Source organism: Eumetopias jubatus, unplaced genomic scaffold (genome assembly GCF_037043125.1).
Source record: "Eumetopias jubatus isolate StellerSeaLion01/CBP00866 unplaced genomic scaffold, mEumJub1_p1.0 scaffold_2, whole genome shotgun sequence".
NCBI classification, from domain to species: Eukaryota; Metazoa; Chordata; class Mammalia; order Carnivora; family Otariidae; genus Eumetopias; species Eumetopias jubatus.
Window position 1 is genome coordinate 170,307,394 of NW_028274808.1, and position 24,338 is coordinate 170,331,731.

The window sequence follows — 24,338 nt, forward strand, 5'->3', positions numbered from 1 at the left end:
AAAACAGCCTGTATTCTTTTTGATGTTGATTAAGTTTACAAAGCAACAATACTTTTCCTAGTATATGCCTTCTGAAAAATTTCAATTTATTTTCTTTAAGATATTATTTATTTAATTGAAAGAGCGAGCATGAGCAGGGGGGAGGGGTAGAGGGAGAAGGAGAAAGCAGACTCCCTGCTGACCGGGGAGCCCAATGCAGGACTCGATCCCAGGACCCTGGGATTATGATTTGAGCTGAAGGCAGATACTTACCCGACTGAGCCACTCTAGCATCCCTCAATTTATTATTTTTAAGTTGCAAGAAGCATTTGGTATTATTTTCTAGAAGTCAGGGATCCTAATTAATGCCTGGTTTTCTATTTTTTGTTATTCTTGTTTTTCTCATCAGGCTGACAGAATAGGTAGGATTTCAGTAGGGAGATAAGAAAGGATATTGAGAGATAACGAGGTACAGTGGAAGATGCAGGCAAGGCGATTTGAACTCAGTAACAATCACTTAGTAACTTAGATAATGTACTTAACTTCCTCAGCCTCACTTTTTTTTAATTGAAATATGTTTGACATACAACATTGTGTAAATTTAAGGTATACATGTTAATTTCATACATTTATATATGTAGTATGATTGCCATTGCAGTAATAATTATCAGCTTCACTTTTCTTATCTACAATGGAGTTTGAAAATTAATAAAAATATTTTTGTTGTATTCTTCTGGAAATATTTGTATCCTTTGCAAATGCTTGAATCCTTTCCTGAATGCAAAATCTTTTGTAATATGATATTTGGGAAAGAAGGGAAATCCAGCTCCCCATTCTAAAATTTAAGAGCCAAGAACATGATTAAGCCTGTTCATCTGGGAAAGGATCTGGTGTCCACTTATATGGAAGAGGTTCATTGAAGAGTTTGTTAAGCCATTACACAACCTGTCGGAGAGGTAATTCTAGAATGCACAGAGCTCTTTTTGTTTAAGCTATACAATTTAAAATTGATTGCTTATTTAAGTATAAATAGCTGTTATTATAGCAATCTGCAGAAACCTCTAATTTATTTGGAAAAGCATGGCATTATAAAAAAGTTGTATTTTCAGAACCTGCTATAAAAACTGGTAAAGAATGCAGGAAGCTTGTCAAAGGATCCTGAAAAAAATGAACATAATTTGCTATAATATCAGAAAAATGTTTTTCCAAAGAGAGAAAGAGAGACAAAGAGAAGGGAGAGTTTCCAAGATGAAGAGAAAGAGAGATAGCATGGGCTTGGGGATGGAAAATAATGACGTTTATACTAAATACTGATAAAAGAATAGGAAATTTAGGTAGAATTCAGGGTGTTTTTTTTTTAATAAACATATAGAGAGTTCTTTATTGCACACTACATTTCCAGCAAATGCCAGTATTGTTGATCATCTTATGTTTTTGCCTCCAATTTATCTTTTAGACTTCTGGTCTTTAAAATAGCCATTTGAAGAAACATTTTTTTTATTACCAATATTATATAGAAAGGAAGTCTAATAGTCATATTAACTAGGGAAAGATAGTGTATTCAAAAATAATATCTGGCTAGGGATCCTAAATTGAACATTTCCCTTTGGTTTCCTAACTAATATCAGTAGCTAAAAATATTAATGTCATTTAAAATTACTTACTGCTATATGATTAATTTTAAGCTTAAAATAAAATTGGATATTCCACATTAAGCCAGTTATTTTTGTCCAGTTCTGTCTGACGCACGATTCTAGGTACAGATACATGGCTATGAATCAAATAGCCAAGGAAATTAAGAAATTAAAGTTAGTTCTGGGCTCATGACAATTTAATGATTCCTATTCTCTAGGGGAAAATTTTTGCATTACTTCCCCAGAATTCATATAGAGTAGGAGTTCTTAATGTTGGCCACCATTAGAATTACTTGGGGGTCACTTGGGGTGGCTCAGGTTCAATCCAGATTAAAACAGAATTTCTAGAGATGGAGACTGGATGGAACTTTCTTGCTTGATTTCCTTTTTTGTTTTGTTTTGTTTTGTTTTTTAAACTCTGTGGTATCCAGCCAGAATTGAGAACAACTGATTTATTCTACAGTATGCTAAATCCAAGAAAGCAGATGGAAATCCTGTTTTGTTTCTGAAGGCAAATAGCCTCTTCTCTTCACAAACCTATGCTCAGAAATGTAAAGGGACTCTGTCACTTTGGAAACCAGTTTGATGGTTCCTCAAAAAGTTAAACAGAGAATTACTGTTAAGACACAGCAATTTCACTCCTAGGTATATACTCCAAAGAATTGAAAACAGGGACTCAAACAAATACTTGTACACATATGTTCAGCACTATGACGTTAGCCAAAAGGTGGAAACAACCCAAATGTCCCAAATGGATAAACAAATTGTAATACACCAATATTATTATTATTCAGCCATTAAAGGAATGAAGTGTTGATACATTTCATGCTACAACATGGATAAATCTTAAAAATATGTTAAGTGAGAGAAGCCTGACATAAAGGGTCACATGTCTTATGATTCCTATATGAAGTATCCAGAATAGGGAAATCCATACAGGTTGCAAATTGGGGGTTGTCAGGAGCTGGGAGAAGAGGGAATGGGGAGAACTACTTGATAGCTATGGAGTTTTCTTTTGGGCTTACAAGAATGTTTTAGAACTAGAGAGAAGTAGTGGCTGCACATTATGAATGTACTAACTGCTATTAAATTACTTTTAGTATTTATTCTAAATTTTATATAGTATTATTAATTTAACTCACTTTAAAATTGTTAATGTCATATTATATGAATTTGGCCTTAATTAAAAAAAAAAGCTATGCACAAACATCAGATCTTTACATTTAATGTGATTTTCAAACCTGCGCACACCTTGGTTGTGCAGTGGCCTTTGGTGGCCTAGAGTCCCTGTCCCCGCCACCCGTGATCGCGCTCCGAGGCCCGTGAGGGGTCACCCCCATGGTTTCCACCAGCCCACACGCGCGACAGCATAGCAGCCATCCCCTCCAGCGGCTCGCTCGTGGCCACCCACGACTATCACCAGCCCGGCCTGGGCTCCACTTCCAGTAATAGCTCCTGCAGAGGTGCGGAGCATCCTGGGGAAGCCATCCCTCACCACCCCGGTCTCCCCAAGGCCGACCTGAACCCTGGTGGGCAATGCTTCTTTTCCCAAAAGTCCACTCTCCCGTACGCGTCTACAGTCTTGGAGTCCCCAGAACGCTCGAAATCTTCCCAGGCCTCCAGCGGCGCGATCACCTGTGACTTGGCTCTGGAAGCCATGAGGAAGCAGCCTGGCAAAGCCAACACCGGGCCCCAATCCACAGTGGCCACCACCAGGCTTCAGGAGGCGCTGGGGCCTGCCTGCCCCTCCTCTCCCTGTAGGCTACAGCAAGCAGAAGCAGTTGGGTTCTTTTATATCAAAACAGCAAAAGATCAAAAAGTAAGTCGAGAGACCTTGCAACGGTGTGCCTTGCACCAAGTGGAAAATAAACTCCAAGAAGCCAGTAAAAAAAAAAAAAAAAAAAAAAAGTGATTTTCCTGCTAAAACCAGCTTTTCTGAAAATTAAAGCTTGTCATTAAAAACAACTAATGAACCTAATTAATCATGTGATGCAGGTATTCTGTCTCATAGATAGCCTCAGGTAGAAGCTGTGACTTACCTATTATTCAGAATATATTCTGAATATACCTAAGAATATACTGTATCTGTATCCAGAGATTTGAATTTCTTTACAACTGGGTGTTTTAGGTCTTCAGTGAGGAGCATGCAGGGACCAAAGGGTCTTCCTTGTCCCAATAATTAGTGATTTCAAAACTTCTGGCCCTGTCCTCAAAGGGTAAAGGATTAAATATACTGTTTTCTCTAATGGGTAGAGAAGAAGCATACCAAAGACAGAAGAAGAAATTAAGGAAAATAAAGAGAGAATAGGAAAAATCAGAGCAGAAGCATTGAGAGATGTGAATATTGTCTTAAGTAACTGCAGACTTAGAGGTTTTTTCTTTTTTTGAAAACACACCAGAAATGTGAATTTTTCTTAAAAAAAAAAGATATAAAGATGCTCTTATGATATTTAAAAATGCCAGGCAATGGGATATATTTGGAACCTAGGAAAAAGTTGCTGTTGGAGAAACAATCTTCTGAAAGAGTAAAAATTGCGGGTAAGTAATGCAACCGTTCTACCGCAAGATTCTGTGACTAACACACAGGATCACACACATAGGACAAAAGGGGTCAGAGGCCCGACACCTGCCCTTAGATTCTTTCTGGCTGAAGCCCATATCCTTAGGAGGACGGTAGGAAAAACACGGAGCTGAGGCCCTAACACACGCTGGTTACATCAGGCCTTTTAAACCCTAAGTCTAGCCCTGAAGATAGAACACATTTTGACCTTCCCGGTTAATGTGTAAAAAATATGCTATTTGTAGGAAATGCTGCCATCATGACTCATTAAAAAGTGAATTGCCATGCATACCTAATAACTAGCAATTCCCTCCCCTGCTCGTCTTTGTATTTTCAAGAAAATCATGTTAAATGTAAAGATTTAATTTTTGTACATAAGCTTCTTCTACTTTTTACTTTGAAATAATTGCAAATTTATAGGCGAGTGCAGAGGAATGTGCAGGGAATTCCCATATACTCTTCCCCCGGCCTCCCAAAATGTTATCATCTTACACAACTGTTGTGCAATACCAATGCCGAGAAATCAGTATTAGTACGATCCATACAGTTTATTCAGATTCACTAGTTACAGAGGCACTTGTGTGTGTAGAGCTGTAAGCAATTTTATCACAGACTTGGCCTTGTGTAACCACCACCACAATCAAAATACTCAACCGTACCATCCCAAGACTCTTGTAATATTCCCTTATAGCCACATTCATCCCTTCCTCCACCATCTCTAACCTCTGGCAACCACTAATCTGTTCTTCATCTCTATAATTATGTTATTTCTTGAGTTTTAAGTAAACGGAACCATGCAGTAGGTAACCTTTTGGCACTAGCTTTCTTCACTCAGCATCGTTTCCTTTCGGAGGTTCATCCATGTTGTGGCATGTATCAATGTTCCTTTTTTTTGCTGAGTGGTATTCCATGGTATGGATGTACCACATTTGTTCAGCCATTCACCAAGTGCAGTTTGGGGCTATTAAGATTAAAGCTTCTATGAACATTCATATACAAGGTGCTATCTGAAATTCACTCTCCATTTCTGTGGGACAAATACCCAAGGATGCTACTGCTGCATAGTATGGTAAGCCTATTTTTAGTTTTGAAAGGGACTGCCAAATATTTTCCAGTATATGCATAGGCTTGTAAGAGGGGAAAATGTTCACTTTGAGAAATAATGAATTTCGCAAATGAAGTCTCTCATATCTCCCTAAATAAGTGAAATTTTTAAGGGAGAAGAGAAAGGAAATTCTTTTTTAACATATAGGGGTGCCTGGGTGGCTCAGTCGGTTAAGCGTCTGACTCTTGGTTTCGGCTCAGGCCACGATCTCATGGGTCACGGATCGAGCCCTACGTTGGGCTCCGCGCTCAGCAGGGAGTCTGCTTGAAGATTCTCTCCCTCTGCCCCTCCCTCTACTCTTGCTCTCTCTCAAATAAATCTTTTAAAAAATAGATACAGTGCTTGGATTAATTGTATTTTAAGTTTTGTGACTCAGACATTTTCTTTTTCTACTTCCTCTGTAATGATTCAGAGGTTGCTCACAGCCTTTGTACCTCCGTGAGTTGTGGTCTCACAGAAAATGAATATAACCCCACAGCAGAGACAGTTGTCAGGGGCTCAGGGATAAAAGTAATTTTTGGTACTTTGGTTAAAAAGAATCACAAAAACAATATTTTCAAAGAAAGATTTATGAAAGAAGACAATAGTAATTTCTATTGGCCCACTGACTTGTAAATAAAGTAGGAATTTCTCACGGTTCGTTATTATAAAACTTCATATAATCGAACTATGGCAGCTGCTAGCCTTCTTAAATAATGAAGGAGAGAATGAAGGAGATGGAGCCTTTGGTAGTTGGTATATTAGACCAGGGATATTGGCATATTTAGAATGGGACAAGGGAGATGACAGGCTAGAGAAATAGGGTATTCAGCATCAATTAACCTGTTCCTGGATCTCGTGATTTTTCTTTAAATTTAAATGTAAAAAATTGTGCATCTTTTCACCTTCTGTGTTCCTGTCTCCTTTGTACTTTTTCTCTGCCCTGGAAATCATAACTATCTGAAAAATAAGCTTTTCCCTCTAAATAAGCTTTTCCCTTGGCTCATCACTAGTAAGATATTGTAACATAAATATCACCTTAAACTCATAAAAATGTTAATTCCAGAGGTTTCAGCATTTCTTTCCATGCCTTCGAAGATTCACTTTCTCTTATCTCTCCCACAGGAAAGGGGATCAATTTTCTCCTAAACATTTCTTGAAAGGAATAGAAAACTGAATTTTGTGTGCTTCATTTGCTCTATCACAAATACGGTCATTTTCATAAACTCTGTCTCATATGGGAGAGGCTGTGCATTGGCAGTTCTGAGATCAGATGTGCAGTCTTCAAAAATCAATTATTTGCAGTTGATTTGCAACTCCACTAATGTTTCCTATGCACCTGGGGAAGGCAAGGGATTTACTTTGTGGAAAACTGGAAGGAGGAGGCCTAGAACACAGAGAACATGTGTCAAGCTGAAAACTGAGCCTTTTTAAAAATATATTTTACCAAATTTTGGAACAATCGGAGAGTTACAGAAACATAATTTTTTTCTGAAGTGTTTGAGAGAATGTTGTTAGCATAATGGTCCATCACCCCAGAATACTCTGTATTTCCTACAAACACACCTCTGTACAAAACCACAATACAACCATCAAAAAATCAGCAAGTTCACACAATACATAAACCTAATTGTCTCTATAATGTCTTTTTTTTAAGATTTTATTTATTTATTTGTCAGAGACAGAGGGAGAGAGAGACAGCAAGCACAAGCAGGGGGAGCGGCAGGCAGAGGGAGAAGCAGGCTCCCCACTGAGCAAGACCCCGATGCGGGACTCCATCCCAGGACCCTGGGATCATGACCTGAGCCGAAGGCAGACGCTTAACCGACTGAGCCACCCAGGCGTCCCTCTATAATGTCTTTGATAGTGAAAGAATTCAATCCAGGATCATGCATTGCATTTGATTGTCCTGTTTTAGTCTTCAATCTGGTACAGCTGCTCAATCTTTCCTTAACTTCCAAGTCTCAACACGTTTGAAAATTCGAGACTAGTTATATTGTAGAATGACCCTCCATTTTAGTTTGTCTGATACTTTCTCATGATTAGAGTCAGATTATGCATCTTCAGCAGGAATATCACAGAAGTGATGCTGTGTTCTTCTCATCCCATCCTCTCATGTGGCCTAAGATTTTGATTTGTCCCATTACTGATGATGATGATCACTTTGATTACTTGATTAAAGTGGTGTCTGCCAGGCTCCTCAATTTAAAGTTACTCTTTGCCCTTTGTAATAAATGAATATTTTGGAGGGAGGTTCTTTAAAACTATGTAAATGTCTTGTTCCTCCTCAAACTCTCAGTGTATGTATTTTAATACCTGTGTGGGTTCATATTTTATTCAAAGGGCTATAGTTCATTGCTGTCCTTTATTTTTAAGCTTAAATAGGATCCAGTTTGTTTAGTGGAAGCCCCTCCAAGCTGGTTTCCAGGTCCTTTTCCCATGTCCCCCACATTTTTTGAGGCCGATATTGTTTACTGGCACAATAAGATGTTTTAGGCTCATCTTGTATTTTTCCTGCCCCAACTCTGGAACCAGGCATTTCTACAAGAATCTTTTATTCCTGTTAGGAAATGGTATTTAGAAGTCAAGATCTGGGCACAAGCTGTGATCACTGCTATTCCCAGATTCTCTCTGTGCAGAGAGCGTGCTAGGGAAATACTTGTCCGTTTGTCTATCTATCTTAACTATCTTGAACTGTGAGTTTGATGTGGGAAACAAAGGCAGAAGAAAAATTATTAAATTTCCTTACTACCAACAGCCCATTGACAAGTCCTTGAAACAGGCAGGGTGACATTCCTCTAGGGACTCAACTGCCTCAATGTTAATACTTTGCTAAGAGCAGAAAGCAATCCTAGCCCGAACTCCGCCTCCCCAGGATCCTGTAAGACTACTTTAACATATAAAAATTCCTTTGGAAACTTCCTTTATCTCTAAACCCCCAAGATACATGTTGGCAATCATCCCCCAAGCATATGGCCCACCGATATACATCTGAAGGGTCTCATGACTCAGGTTTTATTAGACAGTTATAAACGACCTTTTCTCAACAATAGTTAGCCCCCTCAAGGTCCTGGAAACCTTGCTTCCAAAATTCCTTAGAGACGGATGCTATCCCTAACCCCCTCCCAACTTGAAAGTCTATAATGGGTTACTCCTCATGACCCCATTGCAGCTCTTTCTGCCCATGGGTCCTGTCCCCGTGCCTTAAAAAAATCACCTTTTTGCACCAAAGACATCTCAAGAATTCTTTCTTGGCCGTCGCCTTCGAACCCTAATGTCTTTCCTACAACAAGTTCACACAGATGCATCCAATCCCAATTCAATACCAGCATTCATTCTAGCTTTTACTATTCTGTACTTATAACTCCCTTTTCCAATGGTAAGAATCTTGTGTTTCATTAACCTTAATAATTACTAATTCGATTAATCCCCATTAACCATTTTGGGACCAATTCCAATGTCTGTGGGTTTTTTCCACACCATCAAGTAATTCTCAGACACCAGCTGGGTATAATACAATTCAACTCAATTCTTTTTTTTTTTAAGATTTTATTTATTTATTTGTCAGAGAGAGAGAGCAAGAGAGCGAGCACAAGCAGTGGGAGCGGCAGGCAGAGGGAGAAGCAGGCTCCCCGCTGAGCAAAGCCCAATGCTGGGCTCGATCCCGGAACCCTGGGATCATGACCCGCGCCAAAGGCAGAAGTTTAACCGACTGAGCCACCCAGGTGTCCCTCAACTCAATTCTGACACTACCCAGGTAGTGTCAGATCCCACAAGTTAAGGGCTCAGTCCCACAGGACTGCTGCCCCCATTCCCTCAGTTCAGACAATAATCACAAGTCCAGGTTGCCACCTGTGCTTCGGATCAACCGGCTGGCTGTAGATGGAGTTTCCAACAACCCCCTCCTTGGGTTCGATTAATTTGCTAGAATGGCTCACAAACATTTTACTTAACAGTTTGCTATAAAAGGATATAATTCAGGAAGAGTCAGGTGGAGAAGATGCGCATAGGGTAGGGGAATTTACCTTAAAGGTTCGGAGCTTCTCTGCACCCTCCAAGCTGCTGGTTTCCTCAGTTCTCCTCAGACTCACCAACTCAGGAGCTCTCCAAATGCCAACCCTTTTTTTTGTTTGTTTGTTTTTTAGGGAGGCTTCCTTTCTTAGGCATGATTGATTAAATCATTGGCCACTGGTGACTGAATTCAATCTAGGTCATAGGGTGGGACTGAAAGTTCCAACCAACTATTCACCTGGTTGGTTCCCCTAGCAACCAGGCCCCAGCCTTAGGGACTCGCCGAAAGTCGCCTCATTAACATAACAAAAGACACCTTCATTGCTCTGGTCACTTGGGAAATTCTGTGTTTTAGGAGCTCTGTGCCAGAAACTGGAAGGAAGACATAAAATGTGTTTCCCATAAATTACAATATCACACTCTTGTATGCACACACTTCCCAACCCCTGTCCCTACTCTCTCGGTGTCCAGATACCTGCAGCTCGCTGCTGGGCTCTGACTCCCCTTTCCAGGCTGTCCCCCTTGGACACCTTTTTCACTCTGCTCAGCCTCTGACTTGCCAGGGGCAGCTGCCCCATGGTGCCATTACCCTCCTCACCTTGCTTGGACTCCAGCGCCCCACACTGGGCCACCATGTAGTCCCTCAACACCACTGCCCATGCTGTCCTTGCCATGTTCCACCTAATGGCTTTAGATTGCATTATTAGGGAAGGAAAATGCTTTCTTAAAAATAAATTTTAAATTACTTAAATACTATGTTTTTATTTGAATAGATTCATTCTCCATTCTGTTTCCCTTACTTGGTTTTAAATTGGCTCAGCAAGAAAATCAGATGGTACTTTGGGCTGGCATTACTGGTAAGCAATGTATATTTTTCAAGGCCTGTTGTTTTTACTTTCAGAAGCTATATAAAGCTTGATATTTTGTTCCCTACTCTTTATTTCCCCCTTTTCTGTTCAACTCCATGATGTCCCCTGTAAACTTTTTTTTCCTTTGCCATCTTCTTTAATTTCTTTCTCTTCTCTTCTATTATTTAGTGAGCTCATTTTCTTTCCCCCATTTCTCCAAAGAAAGGTCCATAGGTTGGTGGGACACAGTTTGAGATTGCCAGAATAGGTTTTGCTGTTATTGTTCATGCAGAAAAGGAAGAGAACATCCCTTTCCCCTTTCCAGTTGACCTCTGGTTGGAACATGAGATTTACCTCCATGTCCACGCTGAATTTCTAAATCTGAAGTTTAACTGGGGATGGGCAAGGGAATCAGATTATGGAAGAATAGAAGTAGATGCTACACATTTATTTTTTAAACTGAGATGTAGCTTAATTCAGTGCACCACTTTTAAGTATACATTTTTATATGTTTATACACCTATGTAACCATTACCAGATCAAGACGTCAAACATCCCATTGCCTCAAAAGTTACCCTCTTGCCCACTTATAGTCATTACTCCTTCAAAGTTAATCATTCTGAGCTCTATCACCATGGATTAGTGTTACATCTTTTTGAATTTAAGTAGAAACATTCAGAAGCATATAGCATGCAGTTTTTTGTGTTCTCTTTCTTCCACTGAACGCTGCATCTATGAGATTCACCCATGTTGTTATGTGAATTAGTAGTTGGTTCTTTTTTATTGGTGAGTGATAGCTCATTATGTCAATAAACCACTTTATCCATTTTCTGTTTCAGGACATTTGTTTCATTTCTAGTTTGGGGCTGTTCTACGTTAAGCTGCTATGAACATTCTTGTTCATGTATTTTGTTAGAGAGAAGCACTCCTTTCTGTTTAGTATATACTCCAGAGTGGAATTGCAGGAACGTAGGGTATATTTGTACTTAGGATTAGTATGTACTGAGAAACATTTTTTACAAAGTGGCTATATTAATTTAGATTCCCACCAGCAATGTGTAAGAGTTTTAATTGCTCTGTCCTTTACCAACACGCAGTATTGCCAGTCTTTTAAAATTGTATTTATTCTAGTGTGGTGTACAGTGAATGCTATGCCATCTTTAACTTGCATTTATCTAATGACTAATGACGTTGAGCACCTTTGCATATATTTATTGGATACTTTGGTATTTTCTTGCGAATTGCCTTCAAGTCTTTTGCTCACGCTTTAATTGGGTTGGCCACACAACTTTAAATCCTGCAGAGGTGCTCTCTTGTGCCCAGAAGCAGGGCTCAATAGCATCAGATCAAGCACTTTCTGATGCAGGCAGTCATGAACTCAGTTTGGCTAATCTGAGAGGTGAGACAGAAACTTCTAGCACTCTCTGGAAATGTGAGGGAAATGATCAAACTCAGCATGTTTCTATATAAGTTCTGAAACTATCAGAACACTGCTGTATGTTTTGAAGGATAAAAGAAACAATTTTCAGCAGACTAATTTTTTTTTGCTTTGTTGACAACACCCACAACTCAATTTAACAGGGAAAAATTATTTTTTTTCCTCAGATGCTTTATAAAAATAAAATTATTCTTGGGCGCCTGGGGGGCTCAGTTGGTTAAGTGACTGCCTTCGGCTCAGGTCATGATCCTGGAGTCCCGGGATCGAGTCCCACATTGGGCTCCCTGCTTGGCAGGGAGTCTGCTTCTCCCTCTGACTCTCTTCCCTCTCGTGCTCTCTATCTCTCATTCTCTCTCTCTCGAATAAATAAATAAAATCTTTAAAAAATAAATAAATAAAATTATTCTTTTTGGGATGTGAATCAGCGAAATTACAGTCCCTCACTTAGAGTCCTAATTTTTCTCCGTGGGACAAGTCACATGCTTCTCCATTATCTACACAACCTGACTCGGTGTGGCTCTTGGACCCTTCACAGCTCCAGCGTCCAAGACGTGCTTGTGCCCGTCTCTTCCCAACTTTGCATATAGGGACGTCAGGTTGGTATCTTGAAATTGTTACCTGGTGGGAGTATTTACACCACTAAAATTGGCAAATGCACAAATCAGAAAATGTTTTTTTTTTTTTCCTTTCCCCACAGATTCGTTGTTAAACATTTACCAAGACACAGCTGCTTCTAGTTCATGCAAACTGCTCGTTGCCAAAAGCAGCGGTCATCTTTAAGGTCCCCCCTTCCAGGTATATTTTCAAGTTTTGCAGCTCTCCTGGCTTAGGTCGGGTCATGAAGGTGCAAGGTAAGGGGTTGCATCATGATAGCAATATGCCCCCGAAGTAGGGAAAGCGCAGAAAATAGAGGAGGAAAATAGAGGAGAAATAGCTCATATATGGAAGCAACTTGATGCGAATCTTCCCCAAACCTAAAGGATTTACATGACATGGCCAATAATGAGTTGGGAAGCTGGGAGGGGCGTTTGTAAACTATGAACAATAAACAACAAATTATGATCAACCAGGCTAGAGGAACGTGAATTACCTTGCTACCTTTCTATACTCTCTACAGAAAATATTAGAAAACTGTCGCCATATGATGAGGTGATCAGTAAGGAGGCAAGCAAAAACTGTAGGAGAAAAGTATTACAGAGGTATGGCAGGCAGTTCATAAAATTATTTCATTCTTTAACTTGTACCTTAGAGACATTTAACAAATGGTTTTTTTAAAAAAGATTTTATTTATTTATTTGTCAGAGAAAGAGAGAGAGTGCCCACGAGCAGGGGTGAGAGGCAGAGGGAGAGGGAGAAGCAGGTTCCTCGCTGAGTAGGGAGCCCGACGCAGGATTCCGTCCCAGGACCCTGGGATCATGACCTGGGCCAAAGGCAGACAGTTAAGCGTCTGAGCCACCCAGCCGCCCCTTAACAAATGTTTACCTAACTAAACTAATTTCTTAAAATGTTTGCTTGTCTATAATCCATTTGATGTGTGGTCTTTAAATCTTAATATATTTTTTGGGGTGCACTGTTAGAAGGCACTCTCATTTTTCTTATTTTACAAATCACTTCTTCCACTGAATTCTTCTAAAGTTCATAATCTGTCCCAGTTGTTACTTATCTTCTTGTAGTGGGATTATCTGTCAATATGCTTCTTTCCTACTAGAAAGTTTCCCCCCCTTTTTCCCCTTTTGTAGGAAAAGGGACATTGTTATGGTTAGCTGTCTGTGCCCCCCAGCTTGTGAGTTCCTTAAGATCACAGAAGTGTTAGGGACTATGTCTTTTGGTTTCTTCAGCTCTCAGTACACAGTGGAGATCACACACACACACACACACACACACACACACACTTGTTAAAATGGATTGATTCACCCTCTTCCTTCTATTCTATATTTTCAGACTACATCTTGATTCACTGCGCCTTGTACTACTGATAGTCATATATGCCAGTTTTTAATTTATGGTTTCTCATCTCCAATCTTCATTACCTGCTCTGTGAAAACAGAGATGGGCCTTTTCCTCCTTTTCCATCAGGCACAATGCTGAATGCTGGAGATGTTGCAAGAGGAAGGGGAAGGCAATGTCCTGCAGTCCCTGAGTGTCCCTCTTCACTACTATTAACCCGGGCCATTTCTCAGGCTTGTGTGTGTAGTGAGAAACCTCGAGGACAAAGAGCAGGCTTATCTACCATTTACTATAAAATCGTGAATTTCCCTAAGCTCGGTGGATTCCCCACCTGCTCCTGTGGGACTTGGGGGCCAGGGGAATTAACCCAAACTGTGATAGCCACACTTGTTTTTGTACTTTGGGTAATAAAGTTCTTTGTCTCTGCCCCAGTTTAGTGCCCTCTGCCAGCATCCATGAAACAATTACAGGCTAATCTACTAGCCTGCAAGTAGGGCATTCAAATCCCACACCGTGATAACCAGCCAGTCCTGTGTGAATCTCACCCTCTGTGATAGTACCTAACTCCTTATATCAAACCTTCTCTGTTCCAGTTATGGTGTGGGTTCTGTCTCCTGACTGGACCCTGATTGATCCAGTACAGCTGCAGAATCATCTTCCTCACATCCTTAGAATTCTGAAGCACGGTGAACGGATTTATGACTTGCTAGCAATGGGTCATCCTCGCATTTCCATTCATGACTGCTCCACCCAGCATCCCTGCTCTTTGCTCTATTGACAGCAACAGTTCTCTGTACCCAGGACATTAAATATGCCCTCCTCACTAAAATGCCCTTCTTTTGTCCTCTCACAACAGCGCAGCACTTACTAAGGGCCTGTGTGTGTGTGTGTGTGCGCGCGTATGCACTCATGCACATAATAGGCAGAATTATGTAGCCTGTTCCTACTCATTAAAAGTGAGAATTTAAAATGTGGCACAGATGTGATGAGGACACTATCACAACATCTGACCTTGGCATCAAATAGGTATCATCCTCCGTAATAAAGACAGCTAAAGCTCACCTCCATGTGGCAATCTTGCATGAGTTTTTAAAAAGGGCTCTAAGGTCATACTGACCTGGTTGGTTTTTAAATTTGGCTCTGCCATTTACTACATGGTTTCTACACCATTAAGTGGGAATAATCATATCTACTTCACAGGGCTGTTGTAAAGATCTTAAAAATTAAGTCGCGTATGAGGTGCTTAGCACAGTATCTGCCACATAATCAAGTTGAATCAAACTCTCTATATTTCAGTAAACAAATGACCAAATCTGAGGCAATTTAATAAAAACATGAGCTTTTAACTCAATTTCACTTGGCTGCCTCAACAGCTAAGCTAGTCTCTAATTGTCTTCAGGCCCAGGGAAGACTTCTCCAAGACTCAATGCGGAGGCCAAACATACTGAGTTCAAGGCCTCATTCCTCAGACTTGCCTCCTCCATCTTCTTCCAATAACTTTCTTGCTACTGAAAGCTCCCTCTTGGTTTACCATTTTCATTGCTCTGTATTTTCCTCATTTCCACCCTCTCAGAGGCCTCATCTCCTAGGTGATGGAAAAATGATGCTCCATATACAGGCTGGCAAACTTTTTCTGTAAATGTCAAGAAAAAGATATGGTTTCTGTCACAACTCAACTTTGCTGTCGTGCACATAAGTAGCCAAAGGCAATATGTAAACAAACAGGCACATCTGTGTTCCAATAAAACTTTACTTACACAAACAAATGGCAGACAGATTTGCCCTGTGGGCTATAGTTTGTTGACCTTTGATCTGCAGTTTCTCTGCCTTTATTTAGTCTTTGGACCTAGAGAGCTGAAGTATAATTTTGACTTGGTCATTTTTCTCTGTGTTTGGTCTTCAAAAGATGAACTCATTTGTAGAACTTTGGCTCACCACAGGTAAAAATCTTCATTTTGAACATATTCCCTATTCCAGTAGTACTTATTATATTTTATCATGGGCCTTCACTGAATGGTTCTATCTGGCTCCCTGAGATTCTATAGTCACAGGCTATTTACTATATGTATGTAGATGATTAGCTACAAAAATACCTTTAGCTCGAATCTTAAAGCACTATGTAATTACTGAAAAAAATGGCAATGTGCTGAATAGCATTAACTAAACAGTATCAATGAACAACCCAGATTAATGAATCAGCATAATTTTTATACTTTGATGTAATATTAGGAAGTCCATAGTCTAAAATTTCTACTGCCTAAGAAAGAGAAAAATTGAACTGAATAATTTTTATTATCAACAAGAGAGAATAATTTCAAAATAATGACTCTTAAAATGTTTAATATTAATTAAGTCATTGTTTTATTATGGCCAAAGAACTTGTCATCATTATGCAGTCATGGATGTTCTGGGATTTTGGTTCTCTTAACTAAACTGTCAGTTGATATTTTGTAGGTTTTGCAATTCTTTCTGAATGCTCAAACATTATATAACATGATTATACTAATGGCAATCACTGTAGTGAACAATATAGAAGACTAGATAGAATTAGAGAAGTAACCTCTTTCACCATATTTTGAATAATTACAGAATTAGTTTAATGTAATGAACAAATTTAGTATTGTTGAAGGTCCTATGAACGAGAGAAATATTTTGTTGAAATTGTGTAGATAGGGCATTTCTTTAATGTCATTTTTCTGAAATTAATTTCCTGAGTATCTATTATTCTGTTTAAATACATTTTAGAAAGATAGTCTTCCTTGACTGGTAGAAATTGCCAGTGAAAATATCTGGGTCTGGAGTTTTCTTTGTGAGAAGATTTTCTTTAAATGATTATAGGACTATTCAGATTCCCTATGTCTCCTGTAATGTAAATCTGGGCTGCAACTTTTATGGCAGGTGTGTGGGAAGGCGTGGGAGGGGCGGGGCGCTGGTGGTAAACTGTTGTCAGAGATCCCAAGGCATTTTCTTTTCATTCCTTTTCTTTTTCCTTTTTTTCCTTCCTTCCTTCTCTCTGTCTCTTTTTTTCTTTCTTTTTCAGTCTCCTGATAATGGAGAATGAGGTAGGTATTATTTTGGTTTGCCATTTCCCTTTAGCTGTAGCACTTTGAGAGGTCAGCTTTATAGAGGTAGAGTCTTTCCATCTTGGGCATGTCTTGGGTTTTGACTTTTCTAGCCCACACCCTGGAAGGCCAACAAAACCAAAGGAAAACTTCCTCAGTTTGGGGAATGCCCTCAGGGTAAAAAAGGTTCAGTGCTCAGCTCATCTTTCTGGATCTTTCCTTTCACTTATCTTTTTGTCTTCATAATCTTTAATATTTTTTTTGTTCTTCAATGCTTTAAAGAAAATGCATTTTATTCAGAATTTCTGGTTTTTTAAGCAGGATGATTCATCTAAATAGTCTACATAACCATATTCCCAGAAACAGAGGAAGTCTGCTCTGAGTTGTTCATGTTTTTCAAAGCTGCTCTTCATTTTAGACCATCACAATATCTTCTCAAATAACTTTGTTAAAAATATCCCATTTCTTCTACAAAAATACTATACAGTCTCACTGATTTGGTATAATATACTGGGAAAAGCTCATCTAAATTGCGAAAACCTCTAAGTGGTATGTTATTTTAAAATAAACTGTATACTTTGCACATGCTAAATAAAGCTAGCAAAATATCATCTCGTAGTGGTCCTTGGGGGAACTTGAGCAGATAAGAATGATTTACAAGCTCATAATTATGTGACTAAATAAAAAATGGCTCTCCTAAAAGGGCTTGAAGGTGCTTGGAAAGTTCGCTCTTGGTATAACACTGTGGTAGTCTGTGCCAGTTGCTATAAAAAAATATCACCGGCTAGATGGCTTATAAACAGTAGAAATTTACTGCTTATAGTTCTGGAGGCTAGAAGTCCAAGATCAGTGTGCCACGTGGTTGGTGTGAGGGCCCTCTTCTGGTCGCAGACTTCCTGGGATATCCTCTCAAGGCAGAAGGATCTAGGGATCTCTGTGGGGCCTCTTTTTTAAAGACACGAATCCCATCCAGGAGGGTTTCTTCCCTCATGACTTATAAGCACTTTCCAAAGGCTCCGCCTACTAATACCATAACTTGTGGGGAAGAGGCTCTGAACACATGACTTTTGCAGGGACACAAACACTCAGACTACAGCAAGCACAGTGGGCCTTGGTTTGAAGAAGTTGGCAAGGGGTGACACAGTCTGAGGGGAGTCCACTCCCCTCCCACGCTGTGTGACATTGGCCTAGGGAATGGTTCTCTACTGTGGCTGCACATTAGAATCACCTGGGTTCTGGCTGGGACTGACAGCCTGAGATGGCACATATGGGGTAGAGTCCAGACACCAGGGGTCTTTTTAAAGTTTGTCAAGTAATCCTGATGTGATGCCATGGCTGAGAATCACTGGAATAGACCGTGCCAGCAATGGGGTGATAACTCCATAGCATTCTGGGTTCTGGCTGGGATGGTATCCCAAACTGTCCTATCTGATGGATAAGAATGCCGACAGATAGTCAGATGATATTCAGCCTACGTTGAGTACTGGAGCTGGAAGGGACCTGAGCAATCATCTAGTACAATCTTTGCAAAGACTATTTATTATGAAAGATTTATATAACAGGGAAAATACAAAAGTTCCCTACCATCCAAATGCCAAATATTGAGTTAAATGTTCATGACATCTGAAAATTGAAATTGTTATAATATTGCTGGGAGAAGAGAAAGCAGGCCACTTAGCTGATATATTTTAGCTGTATGTGGTCCATATGGCTACTTAAATAAGGTCAGAGGGGAAGAGCAGGTAGACAGGGGGCCTACCTGTAGACTGCATCCCCGGCATTATTTATAACCATCTGGAGCTTCTTCATATTATTTTGGAGTCATGTGCAGATAGAAACGATGACTGTCATTCTTAATTTGAATAAAACAATAAATGAGCCAACATTTCCCTCCATTGCCCTGCATGTATCTGATGCCTCGGCAGTCAGCGTGGGCTGCTTCTTCCTTCCTGAACATATTCTAGTTTTCTCACTCCCATGCACATGCTTTCTATCCCTCTCCTCATGTCATAAACTCTCTTTCAAAATGTGAACAAGGAAATCTCATAAATTCTTTTTGTTCTATCTTTCAGAATCTGTTACTATAAACCCACATTTCAATACATTTGCAGTGACTGACCTCAAAGACCAAGTCTACTCCATATTTACATCAACCAGTAATTAGCGAGAGCCTATTATGTGAAGGTGTAACAGTGGGTAAAATGCTAAGTGCTGCAGTGGGTACAAAAAGATACCCCAGTATGCGCCCTTAATGAACTAACATTCTTTCCCCTCCTTTGTGTCATTATCAACGATTATATAAGATTTTAGTCTCCCTACTGCTTTGCTCAATGCCTTATTGATCAGAAAGTTTCTGAGATAAATGAATTCTCAATTGGAATAGCTGCCCCCACCCCCACTCCCAGTCCTCTGCAGCTTTGCTACTGAGTTTGTGATACAGAATCAGCCAGGTAAGTAGGTCAGCTTTTGCCAAACTTACTACCTGGAATTTTCTTTCTTTGAAGTCCTCACACAGCCCAGCTATTCTTGTTACTGACACAGGCAGCTCTTTTAATGACAGCTTCTCTCTAACCTCGTTGCTTCTCTCCAACCTCATTGCTCCACCACTACGCAAGGACCTCTTTCCGTCCACAAAATTTACTCCATCTAGGTCTCTTTTGAACTGCTCAGCTTATCATGTATTTTAGATTTGTAAAGACGCATAACTTCAAAGAAAGTGATTTTAAAAATGTAGTGGATTCTACTTCTCAATTTCAACTAGCATGTTTGTACTCTCTTAAAAAGTGACAGTACACTTTCTGGGTAGAATTCACTCAGTAAAATATAAATAAGCCATCTGACTAGTTTTGAAACTAGTGTAGTCATGATAATGTTAATACCTTGAATATGCCACCACTCCCGGTATAACCAAAGGGTCATTGAGTCATTGTTTGCCTTCCCAACTTCTATTAGTTATTCTTTAGGCACATATTATACAGGTAGTATTCATTCAACAATATAAAACTATTTACCAATATCTCGATTAAATATGTGTTTATTATCCGCAAAGAAATGTCACCAAATGGAACCAACTTCAGCTTGGGCAAAGACGGAGGACACTGAACATGGTTCCCAAGCTTCCTTGGCTTCTTTAGATGCATCTCATTAGCTAAAGGAAATAATTACCCAGGGCTGGGGGAAAATGGGCTGGCAGTAAACACTAGCTGTGATGCTAATACCTACATCAATCAATACTGTATTTCTTCAAGAGATTCATAAGATGCCAGAGTTGCTCAGGCCCAGGAGAAGATACAAAATAAGCATGGTATTTTCTTAGGTGTTAGGAGTCAGGACAGAGTCTCTGGTGGGGGAGTTGGTCCATTTTCATAAATCATGGAAGGTATCGGAGATTGAGAAGGATGAAAATGCCAAAAGTAGGCTTTAATTTTTCATGGCATTTGACTTTTTACTCCAATTAAAAAATGAAATAGAATGAAAATATTACATGGGAATTTATAATCCAGTCACAGTAAAATGTCATTTTACTGAATATTTGTTCAATAACAGTTAAGAAATTGCAACAATTTTAAGCATTATACAACTTATGAAAAGATACTTACTTTGACTTTTAACATTTATGGGATGCCTTTGTGTACTGGGCATCAGAAAAGAGCTTCCAATCAAAATTTCCTCTTTGTCACTGTTTCTCAATCTTGGACTAGAATTACAATCTAAGATTTTTCTGTCAAACTTAAAAATCCATTTACTTGCACATTACATTGAGAAAAAAATCTCTTTGGGATGAATATAAATGCAGAGTTTTAATCCTAGCAATATACAGAGAATGCCTACTGTTACGACATTTAAATAACAATTTGTGATGTACCTAAGCTTTTTATTGTTGTAAAATATACATAAAATTTGTCATAAGTGACATTTAGTACCTTCACCCTGTTGTGTAATCACCACTAATTAGTCCCAGAACATTTTTATCACCCCAAAAGGAAACTCCTTATTCATTAAGCAGCCATTCCCCACTCCCTCTTCCTCTCAGACTCTGGCTGCCCCCGCGAATTTGCCTATCTTGTATATTTCATATAAATGGAATCATATAATATGTGGTCTTTTGTGTCTGGCTTATTTTACTTCGCATCATGTGTTCAAGGTTCATCCATGTTGCAGTATGTATCTGTACTTCATTTCTTTTTATGACTGAAAAATATTCTATTATATTATGTACCACAATTTGTTTATCTATTCATCAGCTGATGGATATTTGGGTTGTTTCTATCTTTTGGCTACTATGAATAATGTTGCTATGAATATTTGTATGCAAATTTGTGTTTGAACACCTGTTCTTAGGGTTTATTTTGGTGGGGGGGATATATACCCAGGGGTAGAATTGCTTGGTCACATGGTAATTCTATGTTTAATTTATTGAGGAACCACCAAACTGTTTTCCACTATACCTATACCATTTAACCATCCTACCAGCAATGTATGAAGGTTCCAATTTCCCCACATCCTCTCCAACACTTTTTTCTGTTTTTAAAATTATAGTCATCCTAGTGGATTTGAAATGGTTTTGATTACACTTCCCTAATGACTAATGATGTTGAGCATCTATTCATGTGATTGTTGACCATTTTATACCTTTATTGGAGAAATGTCTATTTAAGTCCTTTGTCCATTTTTAAATAGGCTGTTTATCTTTTTGTTGTTGAATGTAGGAGTTCCTTATATATTCTGGATAGACTTTTATATGATTTGCAAATATTTTCTCACATTCCACGGGCTGACTTTTCACTTTCTTGATAGTGTCCTGTGATGCATGGAAGCTTTTAATTTTGAGGAAGTCCAGTTTATCTATCTTTTGTTGCCTTGTGTTTTGATGTCATATAAATGAAACCATTGCCAAATCCAAGGTCATGAAGATTCATACCTATGTTTTCTTCTTAGAGGTTTATGGTTTTAGTTCTTATATTCAGATCTTTGATTTACTTTGAGTTAATATTTATACATTTGTGAATTAAATGTCCCATTTCATTCTTTTCCACATGAATATTGTGGAAATTGTTGTTTCAGCACCATTTGGTGAAGAGACTATTCTTTCTCTATTGAATGGTCTTGGCACCCTTGTTAAAAATCAGTTGACCATAGTTCATTTCTGGACTTTGTATTTCATGCTACTGGTCTATGTACTTATCCTTATACCAGTACTACACTATTTTGATTACTGTAGCTTTGTAATATATTTTGAAATCAGGAAATGTGAGTCCTTTAACTTTGTTCTTTTTAAAGATTGTTTTGGCTCTTTTGGGTGACTTCTAATCCCATATGAATTTTAGGATGAGTTTTTCCATTTCTGCAAAACAGAACCATTGGGATTTTGATAGGGATTGCATTGAATCTATAGACTAATTTGGAGACTACTGCCATCTTAACAATAAGTCTTCTGATCCATGAATGTGGGATGTCTTTCCATTTATTTAGATTTTTATTTTATCAATGTTTTGTATTTTTCAGTGTGCAAGCCATGCACTTCCTTGGTTAAGTTTATTACTAAGTATTTTATTCTTTGTGATGCTACTATAAATAGAATTGTTTTTAAAATTTCCTTCTTGGATTTTTTTTTTTTTTTGCCAATGTATAGAAATCACTTGACATTTCTGTGTTGATCTTGTATCCTGCAACATTTCTGGATTTATTTGCACTCGTTTTGTTTTGTGTGTGTGTATGTATGTGTGTATTCTTTAGAATTTTTAATATATAGAATCATGTCAGCTGCAAACAGAGTAGACTTACTTCTTCCTTTATAATCAGGATTCCTTTTATATCTTTTTCTAGCCTAATTGTTCTTGCTAGAACTTCTGAGGCAATGTTGACTAGCAGTGGTGAGAGTGGGGATTTTCTTGATCTTAAGGAGATAGTTTTCAATCTTTTACCATTTAGTATGTTGTTAACATGGGTTTTTCATGAATGCCTTTTTACAGTTTGAGGAAATTCCAATTCTCCCTAGTTTGTGGAATTTTTTTTTTTTTTTACCATGAAAGGGTGTTGGATTTTAGCAAATGCTTTTTCTTATCAATTGAGATGATCATGTTGTTCATTCCCCCTTCATTCAATTTTTTTTTATAATAGCTTTATTTTCATGTCATCGTCCTTTGTTTTCATGTCATTGTCCAACTAGGACAATGTTGCTCCCTTCATGCTATTAATGTGGTATGTTATATTGACTGATTTTCATATGTTGAAACATCCCCATATTCTTGCAATAACTATTACTTTGTCATAGTGTACAATCTGTCTGTGTCTGGCTTTGGTATCAAGATAATGCTGGCCTTATTGAATAAATTAGAATGTGTTTCTCCTATTTTTTTTTTTTTTTGGAAGAGTTTAAGAAGAATTGGTGTTAATTTCTCTTTAAATGGTTGGCAGAATTCACCAGTGAACCCACCTGCCACCGTACTTTCTTTGCTGGGAGTTCTTGATTATTGATTCAATCTCTTTACTTGTTATAGGTCTGTTCAGATTTTTTATTCCTTCTTGAGTCAGTTTTGGTAATTTGTGTGTTTCTAAGAATTTGTCCATTTCATCTATGTCAGCTAATTTTTTTTTGGCCATAAAGCCTTTTTGATAATTCTGTTTATAGTTTAGTCATCCAAAATACCATGCAATTTATCTAATATTTATAAAATGTGAAGTATATATCGTGTTTTCTTGCATTTACTTTTCTAAAGCGAATTTGTATGTAAAATTCTATAAGAGATTTAAACAAAATTTCCCCAATGAGACTAAAGAACCAAAATTTTCTGAGAGGGGTATGACTGGTATAAATTTTACTTCCAAAAAGCATAAACCTTCTTCATTTTCTTTTTATTAAAATAAATGATTCCTCATTTATTAAAATGAAACCTCTCTTTTTCTACCTAGAAAGAAATAAGAGTATGGACTCTCAAGTGCAGAGTGCCTGCATTCAAATTCCTGTCCTACCACTTACTTGCTATATATGATCTTGGGGTTAACTTCTCTGTGCCCCAGTCTCCTCATCTGTAAAAATGAGAATAATAACGGAACCTAACTCATGAGGTTGCTTTGAGGATTAAGTGCATTAATGCATGCAAAAGACTTGGTTCTTAATTCATAATAAGCATTCAATAATTACTAACAAATATTATTTTTATAAGGTATCACTAATTGAGGTTAAAATAAAGAGCATCTAGATATCATCATCAATGAACAAGCAAGTAGAAGTCAAGCAGCCATGTTGGATGATGGGTACCAGGAAGAGTCATATTTTCCTCCAGTTATGAGACCCCAGATGAGAAGAATGAATGTTTTGGCAAGCATTCTGTCACTAGAAAGAACTGGTTCTCTTTATTAGTATTCAGGAAAGCAGGTCCTCTTGACCACAGTTGACCTTTGAACAATACGGGTTTGAAAAGTATGGGTCCACTTAGATGAGGATTTTTTTCGATAAATACAGTGCAGTACTGTACATGTATTTTCTCTTCCTTATGATTTTTTAAATAACATTTTCTTTTCTGTAGCTTACTTTATTGTAGGAATACATACAATATACAAAATATGTGTTAATCAACTGTTTACATTATTGGTAAGGCTTCTGGCCAATAGTAGGCTATCACTGGTTAAGTTTCGAGTCAAAAATTATATGCAGATTTTTTGCTGTGCAGGGAGTTGGACCCCTAACCCCTGTGTTGTTCAAGCGTCAACTGTACAAAACTGCATTAAAAAGGTCCTCTATCAAGGTAGAAAAATCAAAGGCACTGTTCATG

General features: G+C 38.4%; 1 protein-coding gene across 1 annotated transcript; it reads left to right on the forward strand.

Annotated features, from left to right (window-relative positions):
* The first annotated feature begins 460 nt into the window (after positions 1-460).
* Positions 461-3,274, forward strand: LOC114196696 (pancreatic progenitor cell differentiation and proliferation factor-like). Its single transcript, XM_088021350.1, has 3 exons — positions 461-485; positions 2,966-3,113; positions 3,151-3,274. The coding sequence occupies exons 1-3, from the start codon at positions 461-463 to the stop codon at positions 3,272-3,274; spliced, it is 297 nt and encodes a 98-aa protein (XP_087877476.1).
* Positions 3,275-24,338: the final 21,064 nt, after the last annotated feature.